At 37.4% G+C, this 24,416-nt stretch overlaps 3 protein-coding genes across 4 annotated transcripts; all 3 read right to left on the reverse strand.

Moving 5' to 3' along the window:
• Positions 1-2,525: 2,525 nt before the first annotated feature.
• LOC110366369 (zymogen granule membrane protein 16) lies at positions 2,526-6,395 on the reverse strand. The gene is made up of 5 exons (XM_012870453.3): positions 6,297-6,395; positions 6,140-6,160; positions 5,983-6,035; positions 5,713-5,833; positions 2,526-3,128 (listed from the first exon to the last, which is right to left on the reverse strand). The coding sequence occupies exons 3-5, from the start codon at positions 6,032-6,034 to the stop codon at positions 2,816-2,818; spliced, it is 486 nt and encodes a 161-aa protein (XP_012725907.2). The 5' UTR covers position 6,035; positions 6,140-6,160; positions 6,297-6,395; the 3' UTR covers positions 2,526-2,815.
• Positions 6,396-10,568: 4,173 nt separating this feature from the next.
• Positions 10,569-13,429, reverse strand: LOC105931677 (zymogen granule membrane protein 16). Its single transcript, XM_012870450.3, has 5 exons — positions 13,323-13,429; positions 13,137-13,174; positions 12,986-13,038; positions 12,710-12,836; positions 10,569-11,399 (listed from the first exon to the last, which is right to left on the reverse strand). Exons 3-5 carry the CDS (start codon positions 13,035-13,037, stop codon positions 11,081-11,083), a joined length of 498 nt encoding a protein of 165 aa, XP_012725904.2. The 5' UTR covers position 13,038; positions 13,137-13,174; positions 13,323-13,429; the 3' UTR covers positions 10,569-11,080.
• A 1,701-nt stretch (positions 13,430-15,130) lies between these two features.
• LOC105931676 (zymogen granule membrane protein 16) lies at positions 15,131-21,054 on the reverse strand. Of its 2 annotated transcripts, none has more exons than XM_012870449.3 (5): positions 20,997-21,054; positions 20,842-20,879; positions 20,692-20,744; positions 16,197-16,317; positions 15,131-16,054 (listed from the first exon to the last, which is right to left on the reverse strand). In XM_012870449.3, the coding sequence occupies exons 1-5, from the start codon at positions 21,036-21,038 to the stop codon at positions 15,736-15,738; spliced, it is 573 nt and encodes a 190-aa protein (XP_012725903.2). In that variant the 5' UTR covers positions 21,039-21,054; the 3' UTR covers positions 15,131-15,735. The 2 variants fall into 2 exon arrangements, with proteins under 2 accessions (XP_012725903.2, XP_036001849.1); XM_036145956.1 differs by having other exon boundaries at positions 21,022-21,042.
• Positions 21,055-24,416: the final 3,362 nt, after the last annotated feature.

Consider the following 24,416-nt stretch of genomic DNA (forward strand, 5'->3'; position numbering starts at 1 on the left):
ACTGTCTGAAGAATATGTAGTAATTATTAGCTTGATCCTTAACATCTTAAACACAAAGTAATATTTCCTAATGTATACAAATTACATAATTTACTGAGTTACAACGAAATATAAGTTCAACCTAAATAGGTATTTAAGCTTCTTAAAAAATATTCATTATGAGCTCATCTGGGTTATTATGTGAGGTGATACAAAAAGGCCTGTGCAATTATGAATCAAAACACATTACCCTGTTCAGTCACAATATGTAATGTATTATAGTATTATAGAAAACCTGGATAGTGTTGAATGCAGTTAAATTATATTTATTTATACAGTGCTCCTTTACAAATCACATCTGAAGGAGCTTAATAAAACAGATGGATCTAGTTTATATACATAAACACATAGTCAATTCAAACCAATGATTTGGACAGATTCAAAGTCAGTCACAAACATTGCAGCTATGAAATTATGTAGTCGCTATATTTTACCAGCTAGTAAAAGGTTTTCTGTCTAAGGAAACCCAGCGGACAACCATTAAGTCACTAATGGATGAGCATGTGGCAACAGTGGACAACTGATTGCTTTGATTAGTTAACTTTGCAGCAGATTTTCCTATTAAGCAAGCATTAAGTGACAGTGTAAATGAAAGCTCCATTTCAACAGAGGTACACTTCAGGAGAACCTTGCTCAGTTTTAGGGGTTATCTGCTGTAGCTTAGATCTAATAGTGCTTTAGGGATGCTGTTGGGTAAGGAGAATCAAAAGCACATTTAGCTAAGGGTGTCAGCTCCAGTACTTTGTATTGTAGACTGATTTATATTGTTTGTTGTGAATATAGCGGCAGAATATATCAACAGACCTTCTCTTCATTTAGCTAAAGAAGCCTCAGTGTTAAGGTCAGTGAGGTTATTGTTCAGTTTAGCTGTGTTCATGCCGCCTCTTTATATATATATATATATATATATATATATATATATATATATATATATATATATATATATATATATATATATATATATATATATATTATAAAAGTTATTTTTCAGAACAAAACTTCCTTATCGCTCCTTGTTACAGATTTGTCTCCAACACTATGGAGGACATGTTTGTTTTTGCTTTTTGGAATGAAGGAAGTGGACATAATTTACTTTTGTCTTTTTACGAGCTTTGACATGAGGCTTAACTGGAAATGGCACTATAAATGGCACTATGTTAATCTCTTGCATAACCAGCGTGTAACACCTTTCGGACTTACAGGAACATTACAGGACGATGGAATGAAAGTATGTTTTCTTTAGTTTGTCAAAATTATAAATTGACAGCACATACACAAAGACAAAGAAAAGGAACAGGGAACATGGTTGAAACCAAAAGGCAGTAGAAAAACATGGCGGACAACCAAGCACTCCTTCTGGTGGAGGTAAATACAGATATCTTTATGTTTCACCCCATAAAGATCTCCGTGATCAACAAATTGTTAATACGTCTCAGACAGATATCCCCGTTACTCTTGGAAGAAAGTAAGAGGCTTAAATGTTGGAAATAACTTTGTTTACTACTTCTACTGTGTGCATAGTGGGGTGTAATGCACTTGGTGTAGGAGCACAACGCTGCCCTCTAAAGTCTAGGAGAATAGTGCTACCTTGGAGGAAGAGCACATAAATATAATCAGTGCACATAAATATAGTGTAAGTTGGTGGGGTGATTTTATTTTCAAATTCACTAGAACTGTATCCTGTCTAGCGCCCCATGGTTCCTGTTTGGCTTGTGAAATTCAGGGACTTGATTCGGGGACTACTGCTGCAGCGTCCAGTCAAACTTCCAGTTACAGAGACCATGCAGCGCCGCATGGTCTCAGTAACTGGACCCGCAAACGCATGTAACTACTGTGAGTGGACACATTGATTTTTAATTACTTAGGTTCCTTTCGGCACCGCAACCGTATCTGCGGTGTATTTCTGAATATAAAGTGGACTGCATTTCATTTGTAAAGTGCATTCTGATTTCAACAAACTGATTTTAAACTCATCAATCTCCACAGAACAGGTTTATCTGAGGATTAATCCATGGGTAAAACAAAAAACAAAAAAAGAAATCAAAAATCAAAACAAGAACAAGAACAAAGCCAAAAAACTAAGAAAAAAAGTGAACATTTATTGTTCATTCTATAGAAGAGTCAGTGAATACTACTTAAAATTACTCAACATAAAACTGTTTTCAAATGTTGGTAACAGTATGGACAACAAAATCAGAGGAATAACAGTGAATTAAAAATTCAGACACTGTTTGAAAACCCAGCCCTATGGATGTTTGAAGACCCCTGTTGGTGTATCCTGGGATTATTTACCTGGCTGAAGACAAACCAAAAAGTAAAAAATAAAATAGCAATGTCTGCCATGAAATATATGGTATCTGGTGTTTATCCATTTCAACTTTTCTAGAATATTTTCCACGTCATCTTTTTGAAATAATAATAATAACAACCTGTTTAGAAATCTACTGAAAAAGAAATATAAAAACACATCCCAGAAGTAGTATTGGGGTTCTTTATTGCATGTTTAAATCCTCACATTTTCTTAAAATATCAATTGCATAATTTGTATCTTGATTGCACATGTCTTTTAAATCAAAAGTACACACACAAAGACGGTAATGATCTTTAAATAATTGCTGATTTATTACAATTGGGTCAATAAAAAATATATAGATTGGTTTTAAACAAATTATTTCACACCTGTATGATTGGTGCTCTTATATATGTTTGATTTAATTCACAGTGAGCTAAATAAAATAATTAAGTGCTGAGGACAGACCACGGTGGTCTACTTTATTCACCAATCATTACTATCATTGAGTATAGCCCAGTGGGGCTGGAACGAGCTGAGGCCTCCATGATACGTGCCGCTGAGGAAGCGCAGTTCGGCATCCTGGTGAGTGGGATACATGTTGAAGGAATGGCCCGAGGGCTGGCCTGCAAACATCGAGCGACCCTTGCTGGTGACAAAGATCAGCGACTGAATGTAGTGAGCATGTTTTCCAGAGACCTGGATGATTTTTTCGTCTTCGAATAACTCAAACTCTATGGGGCTGCCGTATGTGTAGCCAGCAATCTGGGACCAAACGGATCCGTAGCGTATCTGGATACTGAGAAAAAAGAGAAGTCATCAGTCAAAGTAATCAGTTGTGTTTTAATATGTTTATTTACTTTGACTAATGATTATAATTACCTTTTGATTGAAAAAGAGTAAAAATATGCTTTGTGTTTTAATAATGCATGCAAAGTATATATTTTTTGCGCAAGATAATCCTGATGTATCAAATATGATACAAAATACAGAAAAAAAAGGTTTTAGTTTTATTAACATGCCCAAATAAACAGTTAGGATTGTAAAATGTGCACGTTTCTAATGATTATGTCTTGCTTTAATAGGTGCAGCCTTTAGCATGTATCATATGTAATATATACGGCTTCTTGCTTTTTTTTAGGAATCTTAGAACTGTCTTTAAAACAGGTTGAGGCTGTTACACCTTTAAAAAATACTTAGAAACGATTTTTAAAAAATTTTGAAAAAGGATGAGTTAAAAAAAATGCTTTTTTTCTATATTATTTGAATGTATGCAATACACGGTAAAGCCTAATGTATTAATTATGACATTTTGTTTTTATAAATTTCTTACAAGTTTTTGTATTGTCCTTTATGTGGTTGTTCCTTTAATGACTAAATAATAATAATAATAATAATAATAATAATAATAATAATAATAATAATATTGATAATTGTCTCTGTGTTGCCCTGCGATAGACTGGTGACCTGTCCAGGGTGTACCCCTCCTCTCGCCCATTGACAGCTGGAGATAGACACCAGCACCCTCGCGACCCCACAAGGGATAGACGTGTTAGAAAATGCATTGATGGATGGATATTGATAATAATATTATTGATAATAATAATAATAACAATAATAATATTAAAAAAACAATTACATAGATTTATTTGCCACTATTGGCTAAAGAAACTCTGTCTTTCAGTTGAAGAGCCACAGTTTTCTCAAAAACAAATTCAAAACAGGCAACATTTAATAGTTTTGTTGAAATTATCAAATAAAAAACAATTTTGTTTTTAAAAAAATCTGACACTTATATAAAAATTTTTTTATAAGAATCTCTGCTGGAGGCGTGGCTGCAGAACAATCACTCCTCGCCTGACGGTTAACCATTGTTGGTCCCCCAGAGTTGTTTATCTTTGAGACTCGCATTCATGCTCTCCTTGTTCTCAAAAGTCCCTGCTTGTTCTGCAAATCCCAGGATTTTCCTGTCAGACCTCTGAACTTGTTATCACCAGACCCACCTGCCAAGATCGCTCTCTGCTGCTCCTTTTCACCATCTAACCTTGCCTTCCCACTCTCCAATGATCAGTCCATTCTCCTCAAAATCCAGGGAGTTCCCCTCAGAAACACTCACTTGGAACCCAGAGCTCATGTCCGAAGAGCTTCATCCTAGCAACTAACCTCCAAGGGACTAGCATTACTCCTCCTGTGCTCTACCACAATCACAATCAGCATCAGCTCATCAGCCACTTGCCTTCAATAAAACCCGAGCACTACTTACTGTGAGCTAAAAGCTACTTCAAAACATGACAGTTAAGCCTCATACAAGAATTGCTGATATTTATTTGTTAAATTGACCTGTTTACTCAACACTGTTGGGGGACACTTTTAAAGATCACCTGGTTTTCAGTAAGTTTTGTCTTTTTACAAGCCAAAAGATGCATTCACCATCCATAGCACATCTAAACAGCATTTTTGACACTTTTTAGAACCCCCCCCCCTCCTAATTCCAGGTATAAAAAAATAAAATTACCAAATGTATAAAATATATTTGTAAAAATATTTACTGGCTGGAGAAAGTTTAGGAAAACCTATTTTTTAAGAGATGTGTAAAAGAATAAATGTAAAATGCATTCAAAATGATGCAAAGGCTCTTTATAACTTTGGGTAAAAATGGTAAAGAATGAACTAATATACTCTAGCTATAACAACAAAAGAAAGGATTCAGCAGTTTTTCATTTAATTTTCCCAACAGAGTGACACTAAATGTACTGGTGGTATTTTCCTAGATCTATATTTGTCACGAATTTGGAAACAGTGTTCTTTTTTTTCTTCACGTTTTCCATCAACATCCGACAGAAAAAAAGGTTTTAATGCTCTTTTTGCTAACGTTTGTTGTTTTTCTTTACTTTTAAGAGTCCGTTTATCTGTGATCACCATGGTAACTGATAGTGCAGTCCAGTCTATATATTTTGGTTTTAAAGGACAACACATTTCCTATGGAAAATAGCTATAAAAAAATATATATATGAAGATCACATAACAGTTGCAGCTCTAAAGTTTAATTTAGCTGGGCTGAGGGCATAAAATGGTTCTTTGGATTGTAAAGGTTGTAGATCTCTAGTATAGTGTAGTATTAGTAGTTTTCTCAATGAAAAACTAAACTGGTGTCAGTTAAGAAAATGTATATTTTTTGCAAAAAATACAAAAAAGCATTGTTTTCTTCATTCTAAAACCCACAATTGGAATTAACCACATAAAAAAAAATATTACATACAATTTTCTTGCATTTTCTTCCAAGGATAACTGGGTTTCGTCGCTCTTGACAAACTTAATTAGAGCGAGGGTAAAAACGGCTCCCCTGTTTAGTAGGTGTTACATATAAATTCAGAAATATTTACCCGTAGATGTGGTTTCCATAGCGCTCCCAGACTCGAATGGCTGTGATTCTTTCCTCACCGGTTATACTGAACGAGGTACCACTCCCTGATCCCACAGATGGTGAAAACGAGTAGTGGGAGTCTGCAAACACAGGAGTTTTAGAAATAAATCAGTATGTTTCAGGTAGGCATGTTGGATTGATCATCTAGTCTAAAAACAGAAGCAAAAGTAGAGAACAACAACTTTTGTTTCTGGATAACTTTGGAGACACATGTAACTTCCACTCTTACCCTCTGCCCAGGCAAAAGCAACCAGCAGAGCGAAGATGGTGAGATAATGCATTCTGTGAAACAAATAGACAACAGCTGAATTATGTCCTTCACCAGGACCTCATTTATGCAATATAATATGTCATAAGTTGGAAAGATAAAAGTGGATTGAGCTTACCTGTCTGGTAGGAAGGTTAACCTGCAGATAACAGATACAACACTTTAATTTTTCTTAAAATATCTTGGGTTTGGTAAATAATAAAAAAAACACACTTATTAAGCCTATTAAACGTTTTCCATAATAAAAAAATAAATTTAAATAAACACATACTTACAAGTTAAATAAGGCTTATTACCAACTGTGTGCAGCTGTCTCCTCAGTCACCTTCTTCGTCTCACGTGTTCAGCCGCATCCCACAGGACTTCTATGCCGCCCTCTGCGTATTTATATCGTCATTCACACCTTTAAACATGTTTTCTTACTGGCATTGGCTGACGATAAACATGTAAATGTGATGGGTTCTTCCCATGTCATAGCTGTGATCACAAACTCATGGCTGACTGCCCATCTGATAAGTGGAAGGAATGTAGGATTCATGCTCTGTAAGGTGTATGTCTTTCATGTGAAAACATGAAGTCATGACTTTTTTATGCTTTCAAACAGAGCTTAATTTTTTTTACAGGAATAAATAAAATCATTTTTAGGTATTTGGTTGTCAGTGCCAGATAAGAACAGTGAGACCAAGTAAAGCGCCTGTTTAGAATCAATTCACCAGCAGGGGGCGCTCAATATCCTGACATTTTCACAGGTGATGCTGAGAAGTGTAAACATATATATATTTTTTGTGACTGATATGAAAGCTGTAACAGTACAAAATATACCTATTGTGATAAAGCTGTTAATAGACAGTTTATTACAAACGCTGACCTGAGAACGCATTCCTTAATGTTACCCCGAAGCACTACCTGTATGTCAACGTTTTTTTTATATTATGTAAAAAAAAAAAAAAGGGGGACTCTATAAACAAGAACATTACAGAACAGATTATTTATGTCAGTAATTCATTTAAAAAATATAGACGCTAATTTTTTATGTTTTCACATAAAATTTGAATATTACACACAATAATTTAAAAAATAGGATATTTAAAGTGGCAATAATATAATTTTAAAATCCTTTTCACATTTAAATCATTCAGTAGTGTCTATATAAAGTGGGAGTGCAATGCTGTGGTCTGAATTACTCGTAATTGTTGCCCCATAGCTTCTCTTTTGTCCTGAGGTGTGTCTGAGAGCACCTTGTTTTGGTGTTTTCTCTTTAAATCTAAAGGAGGCACTTCACACCCCACCCCACTCCACCTCGTTTGGACATTTGTTGTATTATGATAGCAGAGATATGATTATCTAGTGGCGCAGAAACATTTTATTCCCAAAATGAATTACTTGTTGTAGCTTTGGCATCCTTGAGATTGGACTACAAAATCTTGGCGAGAAATAAAATTGGCCCAAAATTGTTTAGCAGCTCCACAGCAAATACTGTGACATAATTGTTAAAAAAATAATAAGGGCTAAAGAGAACTGAACAGATTTCAAATATGACTAAAACAGAATATAAAGATAGCCACAAAGTACCTGGACAGATTAAATAAAAATGTTCTGCAGTCCTAGACATTCTAAATACACAAAAAAGAAAAAGGAAAAAGTTGTCCTATTCTGGCCTTGGCCGTCTGTCAGGCTCCTGCACCATGATAATCAGTTCATTCCATACACCTGTGTTCCTCTGCCAGCAGCAGCTCAATCAAGTTAACACTCTACACCTGTTCATCTGCCTTTATATACTGGGTTGTCACAGCCTCCCATTGTCAGATGATTGAAAACAATTCAGTGAGAGGATGTCTGATGGTTTCATTTTGCCAGGTCCCCAACCAGGTTTGTGGGGTTTTTTTTTTTTGGATTTCCCTGTTCTCACCTTGCCTTCATTGGATACCTCTCTCGGCTTAAGTCCTTCTGGACAACGACTGGGACCTAACCTTGACTACCAAACCTTGCCAAGCCCTTGAGGTTGATTATGATTTCTTATTTGATAGAACAGCTAGAGGTGTCCTGACTAGCTTACCTTGTTGTGGTTTATCATAGTGCCTGCTGCTTATGTTTTAATTAGATACCGTTGTTGGCTAAAACCAACCTTTGGTAGGCGGGTACTAAGTGCCGCTTCGCCCAATCAGCTCAGAGATTTCTACTGAAACTCTCTCCTTTCCCCAAACGGATTCAAATGGAGCCGTCCCAGATTGATAACGTGCAGAATAGAGAGTGCTACACGTTATCAATCTGGCTGGCCAGGTTGAGCTTATCATGCAATGAGGTTGATCTCAGCTTTGAGAGAATAATAAAGCAAAACCACTTGTGCAGCTGCAGTACGTTTTTCATGAGCCATCACACACACATGTTTCAATGACCACAACCGGTACATTGCTTTGGTCAAACTAGTTTTGAACTAGAGGCCCAGCCAGAAGCTTTGTACATGGGCTAAGGAGTAAACAGAACTCATCTACTGCTCAGTGAGCAAGGTCTTTATATACATTCCAGTTGTGAAATTATATAGTAATGGTAAAAAGCTTTCTACCTAAGGAAACCCAGTATATGGTATTGAGTCACTGACTAATCCCTCCTCCTGGATGAGCATGTAGCCACAGTGGACAGTGGATTTCTTTAAGTGGTTAACTTTGCAGCAATTCTTCATACTTTGCAAGTATTAGGTGACAGTGGAAATTAAAGCTCCCTTTCAACAGGAGAAAAACTTCAGCAGAACCTGGCTCAGTGTGAGTGGCCATCTGCTATGACCCACTGGGGGGACAGTATTTTTCATAGTGCTTTGAGTAGTGATGATCCTATTGGGTAAGAAGAACTCAAAAAGGAAAAAAGATTGCTAAGGGAGCCAGCTCCACGACTAATGTTAATTATATTCACTGTCCTTTCTCAAATAAATAAATTGTAAGGATGCATGAGAAGCTGTTGCACATGTTGATTGTATCAGGATAGTTCACTGTTGGCATTACAAACACCTCAGCATGTCCACCTTTTATTGTCCAAGTGATTTTGCAGATGCTGTCTTACTCATGCATACATCTTTTCAGCACTGGCCACACATTTTCTATGGAATTGAAATGTATGTTTAACAAAATAATTGACTGTTGACCTAAACCCCATTACTTGTTATGATGAAAGATGACTGCCTCTCCTGTCTGCATGACATCACATGGAGGATATGTTTTTTTTTATTTAAATTTTTTTTTGGAAAGTGGAATGAAGGAAGTGGACATGATTTATCAGTTATTTTTACCTGCTTTGACATGAGGTCTAACTGGAAATGCCACTTTTATAATCTCTTGCATATTTAGCATGTGCCACCTTTGGATTTACTCAATAAAATGAGCTGAACTTTAAAATACAAGAGCAAATTGCATAAGAAGATTTCTTTGTCTTTAAAGAAATTAAAATATCCCCAGAGGAATCAAAATGGATAGTTTGATAACCTGCTGTAGAGTATTGCATGCTGACGGGGCAGAGAATGGAAATACCTGTTTTTCCTAATTCTGATCCTAATGGACCGCTGAAGGAGAGGAAGTCCCGAGAGTGGGTGGACTAAGCTTTGAGGATAAGTAAGGCGGTAACATATATATATATATATATATATATATATATATATATATATATATATATATATAGATATAGATATAGATATAGATATAGATATATATAGATATAGATATATATAGATATATAGATATATATAGATATAGATATAGATATAGATATAGATAGATAGATAGATAGATAGTTAGATATTTTTTTTATTGAGAAGTTGAACTTTGAGTTTTCAGATTCATCAAAATTAGCAGAAATACCTAAAATGTATCACCCTGTATCAGTAGATCTAGTTACTGAAATACATTTTCTCAATACATTTCAAAGCACCATTTTGTCAGTCTTACTATACTGTTATTGTGGAGAAGCACTTTTAAAATGTAAAGTATGTAAACACTGAGACATATTTGGGAATATGGTGGTCCGGTGGTTAGAAGTGGCTCCATCACAGCTATATGGTAGCCATTTTGGATCTGGTTGTGGTCTGTCATAGCTATTCTGGACCTGTTTCAGCTTGCATACTTGTTTTTTCTCTGACCACTCGGGCCTTCTCCCACTTTCCAAACAAAAGACACAACTGTTTGTTTCCAAATCTTATGATCTCAAAGATACAAAAACAGCTAAAATCCACCCTTATGTTGTTGAGACTATGTAGGAACCCCGTGAACCAGATAAGCTAAACGGCTAATGAGCTAGCTTGTACCAAACAGAAATTGAACTTCAATTGCCTGATTTTTTATTTATTTATTTTTTTATTTCTTTTGGCTCTTGAGTTTTTCAGTGAGCTATGCTAATCTTTATTCTCTGTCTGTTTATTTTTAAGCAAAGCTTTTCTTTTTTGAACACAATAATGAACTATTGTTAAGCATAGCAAACAACATAAATATATTGCACATGTATCATTGTCTATATGTATGGTAGTCCGACTGTGTGTATACAAAAATAAGAACTGGGCACAAATATAAAGTGATGGTCTTTGATAAGTATTTTATTGTTTCCAGGAAAGAACAAAACCGTGATTTTTAACTTGTAACATTCAATTAGTACAAAAAAATCGGCAATCTAATATGTTCACTTTACTAAACCATGATATATCTTAAGCTTTTATAGCAGCATTTATGGCCTTACTGTTTACAGATATTATCCTTTCAAGAAGAAAGGGAACAAAGTAGGATGTTGGTATTGTATAATTTCATGTCCATCTAGTTTTGACACTGACTTATCTCTTATCACAATTGGTTTAAAATGTTGAGAAAGCATTAATGAATAATATATTTACCCTTTTAGTAAATAGACAAGAATTGTCCTGTTTTACCAGATTGTAATCCAAATTTTGATCAACGGAGGATTTAAAAAATCAACGATTCAGAATTAACAATCAGTTTTAAAGTTAGGAAAATGTACAACAGGGGAGAAAAATCACTATTTGAATATGGGAGCAAATTATCACCTCCTTCTTATTCATCACTCTTCATCAGTCGTCAACAATGTCTGTGTCAAGGATAGCCCAGTGGGCCTGGAGTGAAGTGGGATACCCACTGGTCCTGCCACTGAGGAAGCGCAGCTCGGCGTCTGGGTGGGTGGGATACATGTTGAAGGAATGACCGGAGGGTTCACCGACATGCAGGGAGCGGCCCTTGTTGGTGACAAAGATCAGCGACTGAATGTAGTGATTGTACTTTCCCGATATCTGGATGATTCTTTCACCCTCATGTAGCTCCAGCTCTTGGGGCTGGCCAGAAACGTAACCAATAACTTGAGTCCAGCCGGTAAGGTCATAGCGGAACTGCAAGCTGAGGGAAACAAAAAAAGGTTAATTTCAGGTATCAATAATAATAATAATAAAGACAATAACGACAAATGTTTGGTATAACTCCTAAATCTACCTTCTACAGTAAATAAATACTTCCCATTAGATGCAAAACATAAGTTTGGCCTAATGAGCCAATATTTTGAGATATGATCCTTTAATCAAGCTAAACTTTGATAAACTCTGACTTTTTGGCCTATTTGAAGTCTATCAATATAGGATGGCACTATTTTGTATCTCTAAAAATAAAAAATCTGATCTATTTTTTTAGATTAGTGATCAGACCATGCAAGCACTAGAAATCCTGCTGGCCACAACATTTTGATTGTGGAAACTTACTAAGTGAAGAAGACCTTCTTATATATCAAGTAAATCAATATACTGTTGTTTTATTAAATCCATCCTTGTCTTCTCCTTTATTTGTTGGTTCAGCTCCATCTCCCTCAGATGTAAAAATAGACTGCAGGGTATTGTAAGACTGGGCTTAGGGTATTCACCTGAATGACCTCACTGCCCTTTACCAGCTCAGAACTCATATTTGCTTACTAGATACACCTTAAAAAAATAACAAATATACACGTTCAGTTTTAAAGCATTAAAACTGTATTTAATTAATTTAAGAATGAATGACTGTAATTAATGAATTAATTATTATGAAATAAATAGGCAAATACAGAAATAAATTGATCTATTTATTTTCAAATGTTTGACAAAAGAAGTAAAGGTACCAATATTTATAAAAATGTCCTTGAAATAGTTTGTATTTAGTGCAGAATGCTAAGTCCTTATTTAGAGTCCTTATAGGCCCAAGAGGAAGTAGATTTTGAAATACAGCAGATTAATTTTATTCCAGATGTCACAAAAGCTGTGAAATAGATAGACTTCTACCACACTCCAAATATCAGGAGCCAATTTAAGCATCATTATTGTCATTTTATGTGGAACCTAAGGAGAACAGATAGAATTAGTATTGAAGGAGTTGAAGGCTGATATTTTCTACATGCAGGGAGAAACAGCTCTGTGCTGTTTTTAGAAAATCATTGTTTTATTTTATTATTGCCATTTCATTGTTTAGATAGTTAAATCTCCACGTTGTGCAGAAAGTAAAACAAAGTATTTTGTTGTTATTTATAATTCTTAAAGAAATATAGGATTAGGTTAAAATTAAAATAGGCAAGCCAGATGGTTGTCCAATCTAAAATGTCAGATTGGAGTATCTCTGCAAAACAACAACAACAAAAAAACATTGATATTTACTTCTGTTTAGGTTAATTATGGATCTTAAATATTCACCCGTAGATGTAGCTGCTGTAGCTGTTGCCTTCCCACACTTTGATGCCTATGATCCTGCCCTCACCGGTGATGCTGTACGAGGAGCCCCCACCCGATCCCACAGATTGAGAAAAGGAGTAGTGGGAGTCTGCAGGGAAAACAGCAACAAATATAAGTTAAGTTATAAACATCGCAAGAGAAAAAATACATAGACATTTTAACGTCTGTCAGGGACTGTATCTAAAAAAGCTAATATTCTAAAACCACATATATCAGAATTGTTTAATTGCCACATACCATCAGCCGAGGCACAGGCCGCCAGAAGAGCAAAGACAACAATGTAACGCATTCTGTAAAACAAGTTGATGGTGGTTCAGGCGACTATGTTCAGCAGCATTCATTCAGTAGATTTAAATATCAAGCTGATGGAGAAAACAGGGTTACTTACGTGTCTGATCAAAATTCTGCCAGAGCAGCAAAGTAAAGCTGAGGAGGAAATGTACACTCGAGTTACCACTGTTGTTCTTTTGTTGAGCTTTTAGACACACTAAGTATAGCAATAGTACCTCCCAAACAACTAATCCTTAACTAACAATGATTAACAACAAAACTGTTGATTCAATAAGATACTCACAACTTGTTTTTTTTCAATACTTTCTAATGCGTCCAAGCTTTTAGCATCGGTGTCCAGCTCTTCCTTGCTTTGGCTTTCTCATCTCAGACAATTGTAACAATGACTTTTGTACCAGATCAACAAGCCCTCAGGCATTTTGTTAGGTCATTCCCACTGACTGATTCATTTCCTGCCTATCATTGGCTGACGGTAACCTGTTCAGTCTGAATTGTACTTCACAAGTCACTCCTTTCAATTCAAATTGCTGTCTGTAATGAGTTGAACGTATGTCAGGTTCAGTGATTATCAGTCACTTTTACTGGCAGCGTTTCTAAAGTACACATTAGTGCTTTCAGTTTAGGGCTACGGGATGTGGAATGAAGAATCTTTATTGTCATTATGTGTTACCGTAATGACATTTTTGGTGAGAAAGATACTGGCTCAGAATGCACACAAGCTATACGTAACACGTCGATTAGATGTGAAGCCTAATATTTATGGTGTTGGAGTGTTTGCAGAGTTAAGTTAAGCTGTTTCTGTTTGGTTGTAGTATGAGATGCAACTGGAAAGTCCACTTGTTTCTAAGGCGTGCAACAATCAGGCACCCAATCTTTGGCTCTCTCTCACTCGAAAGACAGATACAGATTTCAGGAAAAGGTCATAGCCTTTAAACTCATTTTGCGACTGAGGAACGTTTTAGAATAATGGCTGTTCACAGCTGCACTTGTTGCATTGATCGTCGTCATAATATAAAAGCATTAAAGGAAGAAAATGTTGTTTTGTTGCATTATTTCTTTGCCGTAACAAGACTTGTTGGTGGAAAATCCCCTGTCATGGAAGAGACTTTCTTTCACTTTAAATGGTGCCACACTTGTAAGGAAAATACATTTATGGATTGAGCAGCGTCGCTAAGTGGGTCGCTGATAACTAAGTCACCGATTTAGTCTCGCACTGCTGTGGAGTGGCATCCCATTCAAACTGCATGTGTTGCAAGTCAGCCATTGTGGTTGTTTGGAAACTATGGCATCAAAAGCCCATCCAAGCAGATACCAGATGTGCTCAGTTGGGTGGAGGTCAGAACAGCAGATTACGCCATCCCATTGTCTGCACTAAGGTTGCCTCTAGAGATTAAAAACCTTGCATTTCTGGGAGATGCCGGCTCACACCATCACTGCCTCCACCAAAAGTGGTTTGGCAGGGACGACACGGAAAATATTCATGGGTGTGTGCCACCCTTGTACTTTTGTACCCTTTTTAAAAATGTTTTCACACACTATTGAAATTGGACGGTAATAAAAGCCAAAAAAATATACATGTAACTTGTTTTTATCCTTGTTATTATAACACATTAAATCACTTGATATTAACAAAACAATTTCTATTTGCTAACAGCACTGCTCCCTTTGCAGCAAGACAGTGCCAAGTTTAAATCCCAGCCAAGGTTTTTTTTTATGCAGAGTTTGTTTGTTTCCGCGTAAATGTATGAGTTCATTCCGGGCACTCTGTCTTCCTCCAACATTCCACTCATACCAAGACTGTAAGACTGGTTCTTCATACCGTGTGTCTCTGTGTTGCCCTGTGATGCACTGGCAACCTGTCCAGGATTTTTACCTCGCCTCTGTGAAAATCCACAGAAATATGATTCCCTTTTAAAAACTGATCCTTTGAAATTCAAAGATTTCTTTTTAAATATCAAAATGTTACTTGAAAAAAAAAGACTTGAGGGTTATATAAGCAAAGTAGCGCTATCGCAAGCTCTCAGCTATTGTCAAGGTCACTGTTGTGATTTGCACTTTTAAAAAGATGAGACCTGGAACATGAAAGTTGCTGATTGATATTTATTTTCAGTTTGTATAAGTACAATAATAAAGCTTTGTTTAACTAAAAAAGAATCAGACCTGTTAACAAACCAGATGTAAATTAAGCAGTTCTTAGCAACCATGCATGGTTGTGTTTGTAAAGGAAGGAAAACAAGTCATAAATATGATGTGATTAGTTTTTATCAACTGTTATCATAAAAGAATAAAAACATGATTTAGAACTTGATTAAACTAGAGTTTAAATTAAATGCACACAGATTTTCGCTCATTTTACTTATCCATAACACATCATATTATTCTGCAATAATTAGGGGGTGACAGATATAATTACATCAAGACAAAATAAAGTAGATTGTTATTTCTAGGAGCACTAAAATCAAATTATTTTGACCCTGAAAATGGTCAAATTAACATGTCAGTAAAGATAATCAGGAACGGTCTTATCATTGAAGCGAATTTTAATCTAAACTTGAATGAATGCATAAAGGTTTTACAAATTCAAAACTCAATTCATTCACAGTCCAGTTAAAAAGTTAAAGAAAATGCATAAAACAGGAGAAAATCCCTGTTTGACTGTGGGAGAAAATTACCACTGGGGTTTTCTTCATCGTTGTTTAATGAGCTTCACTGCTCTCTGTATCAAAGATTGCCCAGTGGGCCTGGAGGGAAGTGGGCAGCCCACTGGTCATGCCACTGAGGAAGCGCAGCTCAGCGTCTGGGTGGGTAGCATACATGTTGAAGGAGTGGCCTGCGGGCTGGCCGACATGCAGGGAGCGGCCCAGGCTGGTGGCAAAGATCAGCGACTGAATGTAGTGAGTGTACTTTCCGGAGATCTGGACGATTCTTTCGCCCTCGAATAACTGCAGCTCATGGGGTTGACCGGATACGTAGCCAATAACCGGAGTCCAATCGTCTCCATAACGGAGCTGGAAGCTGAAGAAAACAGCAAGTGAGGAGTCATATGTTAAACTGGGACATTTTTAAGATGGAATTCACAGAGTCATGAAAAAAAGTAAACCTTAAACATCATTATCTGAATTTGTTTAGCATCTGATCATAACTATCGAACATTCACCCGTAGATGTAGTTGCTGTAGACCTCCCACACTCTAACGGCTGTGATTCTGCCCTCCCCGGTGACGCTGTACGAGGTGCCCCCGCCTCCTCCCACAGACTGGGAAAAGGAGTAGTGGGAGTCTGCAAAGACAAGAACAGTCAATCAAGGGTACCCCCGTATGGTCGCAGGGGCCGCCGCCATCTTGACAATCAATGCCAGAAGTACACATTGGAGGTGTAACCAAATCACAAGAAAATCGTCAAAAATACTCCCAAAACTGCTGGAAGTCAGTTTTAATCGGTCCAAACCGGAATGTGGTCCAAACAGAAAGTTAATAAAGTCGTATCAAATCCACTGACATTAGGTTTAGGTTTCTCATCTGTTAGGGTTAGGTTTGGCCCTGGGGAGGGGATTAAACTGCAGGTATTGAATCAAATTTAGGCATTTAATCCACTGATCCACTGTCGCCGCGTAATATATAAAAAGGAAGAAGACATGTCCATAACTTCCAGTGTGAACTTTGGCCACTGATTGTAAAAAAATGGCGACGCCCTGCGACTGCAGTAGGGTGCCTCTCCCCTCCAACAAACAGGAGTTATTATTAACAGTTTTCAGGACAACATGGCAAATTTCTTCTCATGACTTAGGAATGTTAATGTAATAAAAAAAAACAACTTAATAACTTATCATGACCCTTGGGTGTTTGGGTTTTGATTTTGTTATTTCTTGACTGATGCCCTACTTATCCTTTTTCCTTAGTATTTATATTCAATCTTGTTCTTGTGCTCTGGTTCAGTATATTAATTATTTAATAGGTTCTTGATTCTATCTTGTTTGTTTGGTTAGATTTTTTTTTGTGTCAACTCCCTGTCTATAGCCTGGTTTATACTTGACGCATCTGTGAGGTCTGTGCAGCCATATTATGGCTACCACGTCCCTCCGTGTGGCCAAATGTTCACGCTGTGAGCACCTGGGAAAATTCCTAACTATGCGGACAGTCCCGCGTGGAAAAACATGGCGGACGAACGAACGCTGCTTCTAGCACAGGTTCATAAATATAGACTTAACTATAGATAACTTAACTTATTCAGAGCATAAAAATCACCCTGATCAACAACTTGTTAAGAATTCCTGGACAGAAATCACTGTCACTCTTTTTGCATCTCTCTTTCCAGGTGATGGAGCAGATGGGGGACATTTTATCATTTTCCCCCCCTTTTATCTCTTCTTTCTTTCACCTCTTCTCTTTCTTTTTTCTCTTCTTGTTCTTCCTTCACTCTCCTACTTTCTCATTGTAGTGTCCAAATAATTTGAAAATCTCCCTGCAGGAATCACAATAAAGCTATTTACATGCATAAATCAAGCGGAGCACTATGGCGAAAGCTGTTTGCTCCACTTGTGAAAGCAAAATCTGTCGAGCTCTATTTGCCATTAAGACATCAATTCTTATTGCCACAGTGCTAGACAGGACACTGGGGGGAGGAAAGAAAAAAGAAAAAAAAGAAATCACTGTCACTCTTAAAGTAAAAACCTCAAATCTTTTAAACAATTGTGTTTTCTACTTCTTCGTGTGGTGGGGTGTAGTAGTACGCTTGGTGTAGGAGCACAAGGCTTCCCTCCAGAGTCTAGGAGAATAGTGCTACTTTTTTAGGAAAAGCCACATATAGTATAAATGCTGCAGACGTTGTGTCTGCATGCCTCATTTCAGCGCGGAACATACATGCCTCAATAATAAAGGAACCTTATCTCTGTCATTGTTCTCCTGCTCCTTCATCGCCCTGCCTTCATTGCTCTCAGCTGTCACCCAGTATTTATCTCATTACTTTCACTTGTCTTCTCACTCATCTGGTCCCTCTACCACTGCGTTTTTATACGCCCTGTTTCCTCCTACTCAGTGCTGGGCCGTCTGCCTACGTCTGTGGTTCCTCCTCTCCTGCTTCCTTATTCATCCGTGCTGCTGTTTTAGTTCCTGGACTGCAACTTTTTTGCAAGTTTCTTTGTTTATCATTAAAGCACTACTACACAACTGCTGCTGAGTCCTTCCACCATCAGAGAGTATAACAACTTGAGCTTTAATGACCTGTAGGCGCCAGCCTCGACTTTTAACGAGCTGTCAGTATTTTACTGCTGCTCTTGTTCCTTCTTCTTGATGCTGCATTTAATTTAATTTCAACCGTCTCTTTTCTTATTTATGCTTTGCTCATGATCATACTTTTGTGGAGCTGGAAGTCCCACAAGATCCTAGCCTTGTTGTTTCTCAACCCCTCTGGGTGTTTCGTCCCACTCTGAATATGGGACTTCCAGCCAATACTTGGTACACATGATATTCTGCACACTAATCTAGCTTCACTGTCATTTCAGAATGTCATTCTGGAAACTTTTAGCCTGCATCTTGGGTCCTGTCTGAGGGTAGCCCCTACCCTCTGCTGCTCTTGTGTTGAATGTGCTCCCATGATTAATGTCTCACTTTCCTTCAGCCAATTCATCTCTAGTCAACTGGTATAGGACCTTTAGATATCAGCCCTTTCCTCAATCTGCCTGTTGTCAATGCCAGGCATATTCCCATGATGGGTACTGCCTGTCCTTCTCTTCTCTCTTGGTTTTCTGCTACCAAAGACATTTTCTTAAGGATTCTATCTGATAAAATGTTCCGATTTCCCTCCAGGATCTCTCCCTTTTTTCATTATTCATGGTAGCTGATCAGAGCCACCATGAATAATGAAATGAAAAAGATTAATTGAGACTCTGCTCCATAGTTCACAGTTTTCCACCTTCTGTTTCACAAAGCCAGAAGAAGATCATAGATGCAAACCATGCTAGAAAGATTTGTGGGGACAATAAGCAGATCAACAGTCTGTGGCAGATGTTGAGGGACTTGACCTGATGTTTAGTTGATTGAATATTGCTCCATGAAATGTCCTAAAACTCTGGTCATTGCTTAATTATCATTATTCGCTCATTGCTTCAATCCGTTAACCGTCAAGGGCCCACTGCTGGGATTAAACTTCCTGACATCTATGCCCCTGACCGTTCTGCTGTGTTCTTCAGTTGTCATGATGCCATTGGTTTTTTTAATGTTCTTTAGCATTAAACAAAAACCTGAGGTTTTCACCGAACAGAATTATTCACTTTAAAATAACCACAGCTACAACAAAGTGCTGCATGCGTAAAAATCAAGAGCATTACAAACCAAGGAACAGGAAAGAACAAAAAGAAAAGCAAATAAAAAAATAAAAACAGAAAGTTTTAAGTTGTGCTAAAAGCCAAAGAATAGAATGCATTTTTAAAGAAGTTTTAAAAGTGACTTTTTTTAGTGACTTCAGAAGGCAAGGTTGCTACGTTTTCTTTTTATTTAGGGCTATCAAAGTGATGGGGGAGGAATTTGCATACGCAACATGAATATTTCCTTTCTAATATATTGGACTCTCCTTTTCCATTCAATAGGCTTTCCCTTGTTTTCATGACTGTCTTTTTTAAAATTAATAAAATGAATTAATTTCTAATTTATTCCATCTCTAATTAATAAAAATAATGACAAGCCATTGAATAAGAAGGTGACTCAAAACTTTTGACAGGTAGTATACATGTTTAAAAACTATATTTTAAATTCATCTGTCCAAAGCACACTTTTCCAGAAGACCTCAGTGGCAAACCTAAGTCTAGCCTTTATCTTTTCTCTTGAAAAAGCAACATTTTCCTCCTTACTTTGCTCTTATGAAAGTTAAACTGGTGCCGTATCCTTCTGATTGTAGATGCATCCAATTTCACATCAACAGTTACAAGTGCATGGTTGAGGTCCATTGGGGACATTTTATGGTCCTGGTGGATGTTAGACCTTCTTTTAGGGTGAAAATTCTTGGAGATCCAGATCTGGGCATGTTAGTGGTTATTTTGAATGTCCACTTTTAGACTGTTTTTTTGTCAGCAGGTCCTAATTTATTAATCACTGGAAATGGTATGTTTTAAATGACATCTCACAGAAAATTTTAAACTCTTAAGTTTGCAGTTCTGACTGAAAATTATGTTTTATGGAGAACTGGCATTTTACTTTTTTAAAAACAAACAAATTACGATTAGATTACGATGCACGTTTTTTCCCCCCATCTGTCAATACAGTACAAATATGTGCATGTGTTGGTGCATAAGTTGTCTTATTGAATATTTTTCTCAGGATTTGTTGCTCTAAAAAACATCAACTCGTTCTGCACACATTATTACCAAATTATTATAAATGACAGCTTAAATAATTCAAATTTAATCAAAACCTTCTTGACTTTGTGTGTATTCTTTCTAGTATTTTAACATGATTTACAAATCTCTTTCTAGAACTTACAAATGTTTTGTTTAAAATCTAAGCAACTTTTAGAGTTATAATATTTGCTTGGTCTAATCATAGACATACAACTAAATCAGAACTTTATATAGACTCAACATTGATGCTTTTCTTTGTAAGTTTTGTCTCTGTTTTGAAATATAGTGAAATATAGTGTACATTAAGTTAGTTGCATGCTTACCATCAGCCAGGGCACAGGCCACCAGGAGAGCAAAGACAGCGATGTAATGCATTCTGTGAAACAAATTGGTTTTGATTCAGACCTCTATGTTCAGCAGGACTTTCAGTTGATAGAATTAATAAGCTGACATGAAAAACTGGAATTTCTTACATGTTTGGTAAAGGTTTTGCCAGATGAGCAACACTAACCTGCAGGAAAGTAAGAAAACGTCACAGTTAGACATGTGTTTGTAAATTTGTCAAGAGTATTTAAAAAAACAAGTAATCATCTGCTGAATAGTAAAAATTTGAAAAAGAAACACTCACAAATCTTTCAGACCTCTTCCTGTACCTCCAGAGCCTTAGCATCCGTGTCCGGTTATCCCTTTTTCAGTTTTCTCATCCCACACCTTCAGCACCAAGGTCTTTTATACCAGTGTGGCACGCCCCGTGGCTATTTTTACGGTAATTCACCCTGTCTGATTACTTTCCTGGAGTGCAACCAGTTGCATCTGATGTACTGCTGAAAAGTAACACGTTTCGTCCCAAACCATTGTTTTAAATTAGTTCTAGGTATGAAAGCTAACATGTAGTAATGCAATGCTAATGCTGTCGTTTTAGATGTGTAGAATCACTGTGAACATTTTTTATTTTGCTTTGGTGTGAGGTGCAACAGGAAATTCAACTTATCACGTTGTCACCTTCTGTTTCTAGGAATATGTCAATCGTATTTCCAAGAACTGAATCAACAGATAATGTTTTCAGGAAAATGACATATTTCTAAAACCTATTCTGTTGCCAAGGAACAGGTGTTACAGGAATAATAATGTCAAGACTTTTTGCTTCAGTTCGTGCTGGAATTATACCATGACTGTTTTTCCTTAACGTGGAATCAGACTTAAAGAATACTGGATATACTTAAGTAAACTGGTGTCTTATGATCTTTCAGTGTTTTATTTTACTCTATTTTGCTCTTCCATGGGATGGTGGAGGCATCTATGATAGATGATCTATCCCTGTGTTGGCCCCCCTTGGCTCTGGGGGCCCTTTTGGGCATCAGGGGTTCTGCTTTCCCTGGTCTCTACCATGGCACTCTGGTGGGGCAAGTCTGTGGCTCCTCACAAACACTTTTGAGCATTTTTCTTATGGATTCACCACTCTCGCAAACACCTTCAGGTGCTTGGATTCAGATGGTTACAGATTCACTTCTGTACAGAAAACCCTATAATTAGCTTTGGCTGGCACTTTATACATTGCGTATTAAATAATAGTACATATTTTTCAGTGATGTTGTCAAGGCGTTGCTTGTTTGTACATGTAATATAGTACCTTATCGGTTGGTTTTGCTGTTCTTTTTATACATGTCTCTGCAGGTATAGAAACAGACTTGTTCACTCTTTTTGCTCTACTCTATTTTTGTCACCTGCTCTACTCTATTTTGTCAGTTTTGGCACTTTAATGAGGAGTTTTGGCAGTGGTGTAAGCTTAAAATGATGGCAGACACAGAAGTGGTGTAACCCTCTTTGGAGGCTCTCAAATTGCTATTTTGAATATACCACATGTAAATATATGAATAAATAAATACGATTTATAACTCCCAGCTTGTCCTTTCTTAGGGGAGTCTAAGCCTTGATTAGGGGGATATAAAAACAAATTACTTCCCTATAATTCACACCATGCTTGAATTAAAGTAGTTTTTCTTGAAAGGTGTAACAATTAGAACTGGAGAACCCGATATTCTGCCCGACACAGAGTATGATTTAAAAGGTTTATTGAAGAGGTGAATTGTGGAAATGTAGATGGCGAGGGGTTACCTGACTCCGCCAGATAGATTTGCTCCGCATATCCATCTGGAAACCTTCCGTTGAAGTAATTTTGGGAAGGGGCGAAAATACTGGTTAGCTGATTGGCCTATGTTGGTGATAGACGGGCCAAATGAACCAATCAGATTCGTCGTCGCTCGTAACAGAGCGACGACGAAAACACAACCACAAGCCAAGCTACTCTTGCTGCTGCAGGTAAAGGCTCGTTAGCTCAGCAAAGAAATACTCTGTAATTCCGATAAAACTTGCTCGATAGCCACGCTAACGCTAGTTTCATCGGCTGAAGCCGCCATGATCTTTAGACTGAACTGTCGCGCTTCTCGTTGCGTCACACCTCAACCCGCCTCAAAGCCAACGCTGATTGGACGTTCGTTTGGTGAACGGCTCCAAATTTTCTTTAACGGAGAGTAGCCAGACTGATCTGCGAGTAAAACCTTGAAAGCTCGCGAGATCAGGATGGTCTCACGAGGCTAGGCGAGGGGCGGCAGAAAGAGGGATTGTAGGCAGTGACAGACCAAACCAGCGATCAATGCAGGAGCTGACCAGAACAGGAGATGCGGACAGAGGAACCACCGGAATGGGCAGAGCAAGCGGCTGGAACAGACAAGAAGACAAAGCAGACTTGTGCAGCATGCAGGCACTGGCAGCATAAGCATTAGACAAGAAGAGACATTCTGGCAGTGAGTGGAGGAAAGGCAGGTATATGTAGGCAGGTGAACAGGTGAGCAGAGTTGATTCTAATTAGTGCAGCAGGTGAAGCTGATCAGGTGCAGAGTGGTGGCTGGTAGGTGGCTGAGAAGGGGACAGAGCTGATTGGATCGTGACTGATGGCTGAGATGAGTGGAACAAAATTAGTCCAGAAAAGTCCAAAAAATAAACAAAAACCAAAATCATAAAATAAACCTACAAATACCCCTTTGTGCTGGATCACTGTGACCTTTATTTATACAAAAATTTAATTTTACTAAAATATTTTAAAATAGGGAACTATATATTATGATTCTGGCCTGTCTGCATCCACACCTCCCCTGCCCAATACTCGTAAGCTGCCTCTCGTGGCACCGCAATTAAGCTCATGGTACAAACCTGTTATCTGTCCTTCCTAAGCCTGCTGCAGTGTCTTGGAACTCCTGGGTCCTATTTAATAAAGAATGGCCAACCTTGCCTGAGTATAAAACATTTACTCACTGTAGACCTTCCCACTCTGTCATGCTCAGCATTCTTGGTTTCAGAACAGGTGATGTCAGTCAGGTAACTTCATTCAGCATCTAACAAACCCTGAGATAAGCACAAACAAATAAAAAGGCCTCATCAATAAAACCCATATGACATGATTCACAACGGCAACGGCAGGAATTAAGACGCCTGGAAGTGTGAATTTCTCACCAGTCGAGTTAGAAAACTTAATCAGAGAATAGCAAGGCATCATTAACAAAAAGAAAAAACAAAAACAAATCCTATTGTTGCTGAAAAAAAGCGAGAGTTAGCGGCAGATAATTGCTGAACAAGTCAATGGGCATTGATTATACATCTATAGGAGTGAACATGACGCGGTAGCAAATCAAGATGAAATGTACAATTGTAATAAAGTGTTGTCAGCACACAACCACGGCAACTCAGTGTCAGCTTATCTTGCTATACTAATGCTGTGGTATTAGACTAGTAGTTGTAGTGTAGTTTAATTTAGTGTCCCATATGCTTTCTAATAGCACCATATAGATTAGCTAATAGAAAGTAGTTGGCAGTTAGTAGATTAAGTGAGATAGTCACATCTGAATTGACAGGTTGCTCCAGCATGGGAGAACTTAGAAATACATGTTTTGCTCGTGTACTTACTGGATGGTATACAAATCACACAGGACTTAGATGTTACTAGATGAATGATCGGTTTAGGTGTAGGTCACCCAAACAAAGTTATATCCCA

This window comes from Fundulus heteroclitus, chromosome 13 (assembly GCF_011125445.2).
Source record: "Fundulus heteroclitus isolate FHET01 chromosome 13, MU-UCD_Fhet_4.1, whole genome shotgun sequence".
NCBI classification, from domain to species: Eukaryota; Metazoa; Chordata; class Actinopteri; order Cyprinodontiformes; family Fundulidae; genus Fundulus; species Fundulus heteroclitus.

What these genes read in the sequence shown, in the direction of transcription:
- LOC105931677 (XM_012870450.3), bottom strand. Translation starts at nt 13,037, where the DNA reads ATGCGTTACATTGTTGTCTTTGCTCTTCTGGCGGCCTGTGCCTCGGCT. An exon ending in GGCCTGTGCCTCGGCTGATG is followed by an intron (nt 12,837 to 12,985) that starts GTATGTGGCAAT and finishes TTTTCCCTGCAG; the next exon opens with ACTCCCACTACTCCTTTTCT. An exon ending in TACAGCAGCTACATCTACGG is followed by an intron (nt 11,400 to 12,709) that starts GTGAATATTTAA and finishes TGTTTCCCTCAG; the next exon opens with CTTGCAGTTCCGCTATGACC.
- LOC110366369 (XM_012870453.3), bottom strand. Translation starts at nt 6,034, where the DNA reads ATGCATTATCTCACCATCTTCGCTCTGCTGGTTGCTTTTGCCTGGGCA. An exon ending in TGCTTTTGCCTGGGCAGAGG is followed by an intron (nt 5,834 to 5,982) that starts GTAAGAGTGGAA and finishes CTGTGTTTGCAG; the next exon opens with ACTCCCACTACTCGTTTTCA. An exon ending in TATGGAAACCACATCTACGG is followed by an intron (nt 3,129 to 5,712) that starts GTAAATATTTCT and finishes CTTTTTTCTCAG; the next exon opens with TATCCAGATACGCTACGGAT.
- LOC105931676 (XM_012870449.3), bottom strand. Translation starts at nt 21,038, where the DNA reads ATGCTAAGGCTCTGGAGGTACAGGAAGAGGTCTGAAAGATTT. An exon ending in GCAAAACCTTTACCAAACAT is followed by an intron (nt 20,745 to 20,841) that starts GTAAGAAATTCC and finishes TTTGTTTCACAG; the next exon opens with AATGCATTACATCGCTGTCT. An exon ending in TACAGCAACTACATCTACGG is followed by an intron (nt 16,055 to 16,196) that starts GTGAATGTTCGA and finishes TGTTTTCTTCAG; the next exon opens with CTTCCAGCTCCGTTATGGAG.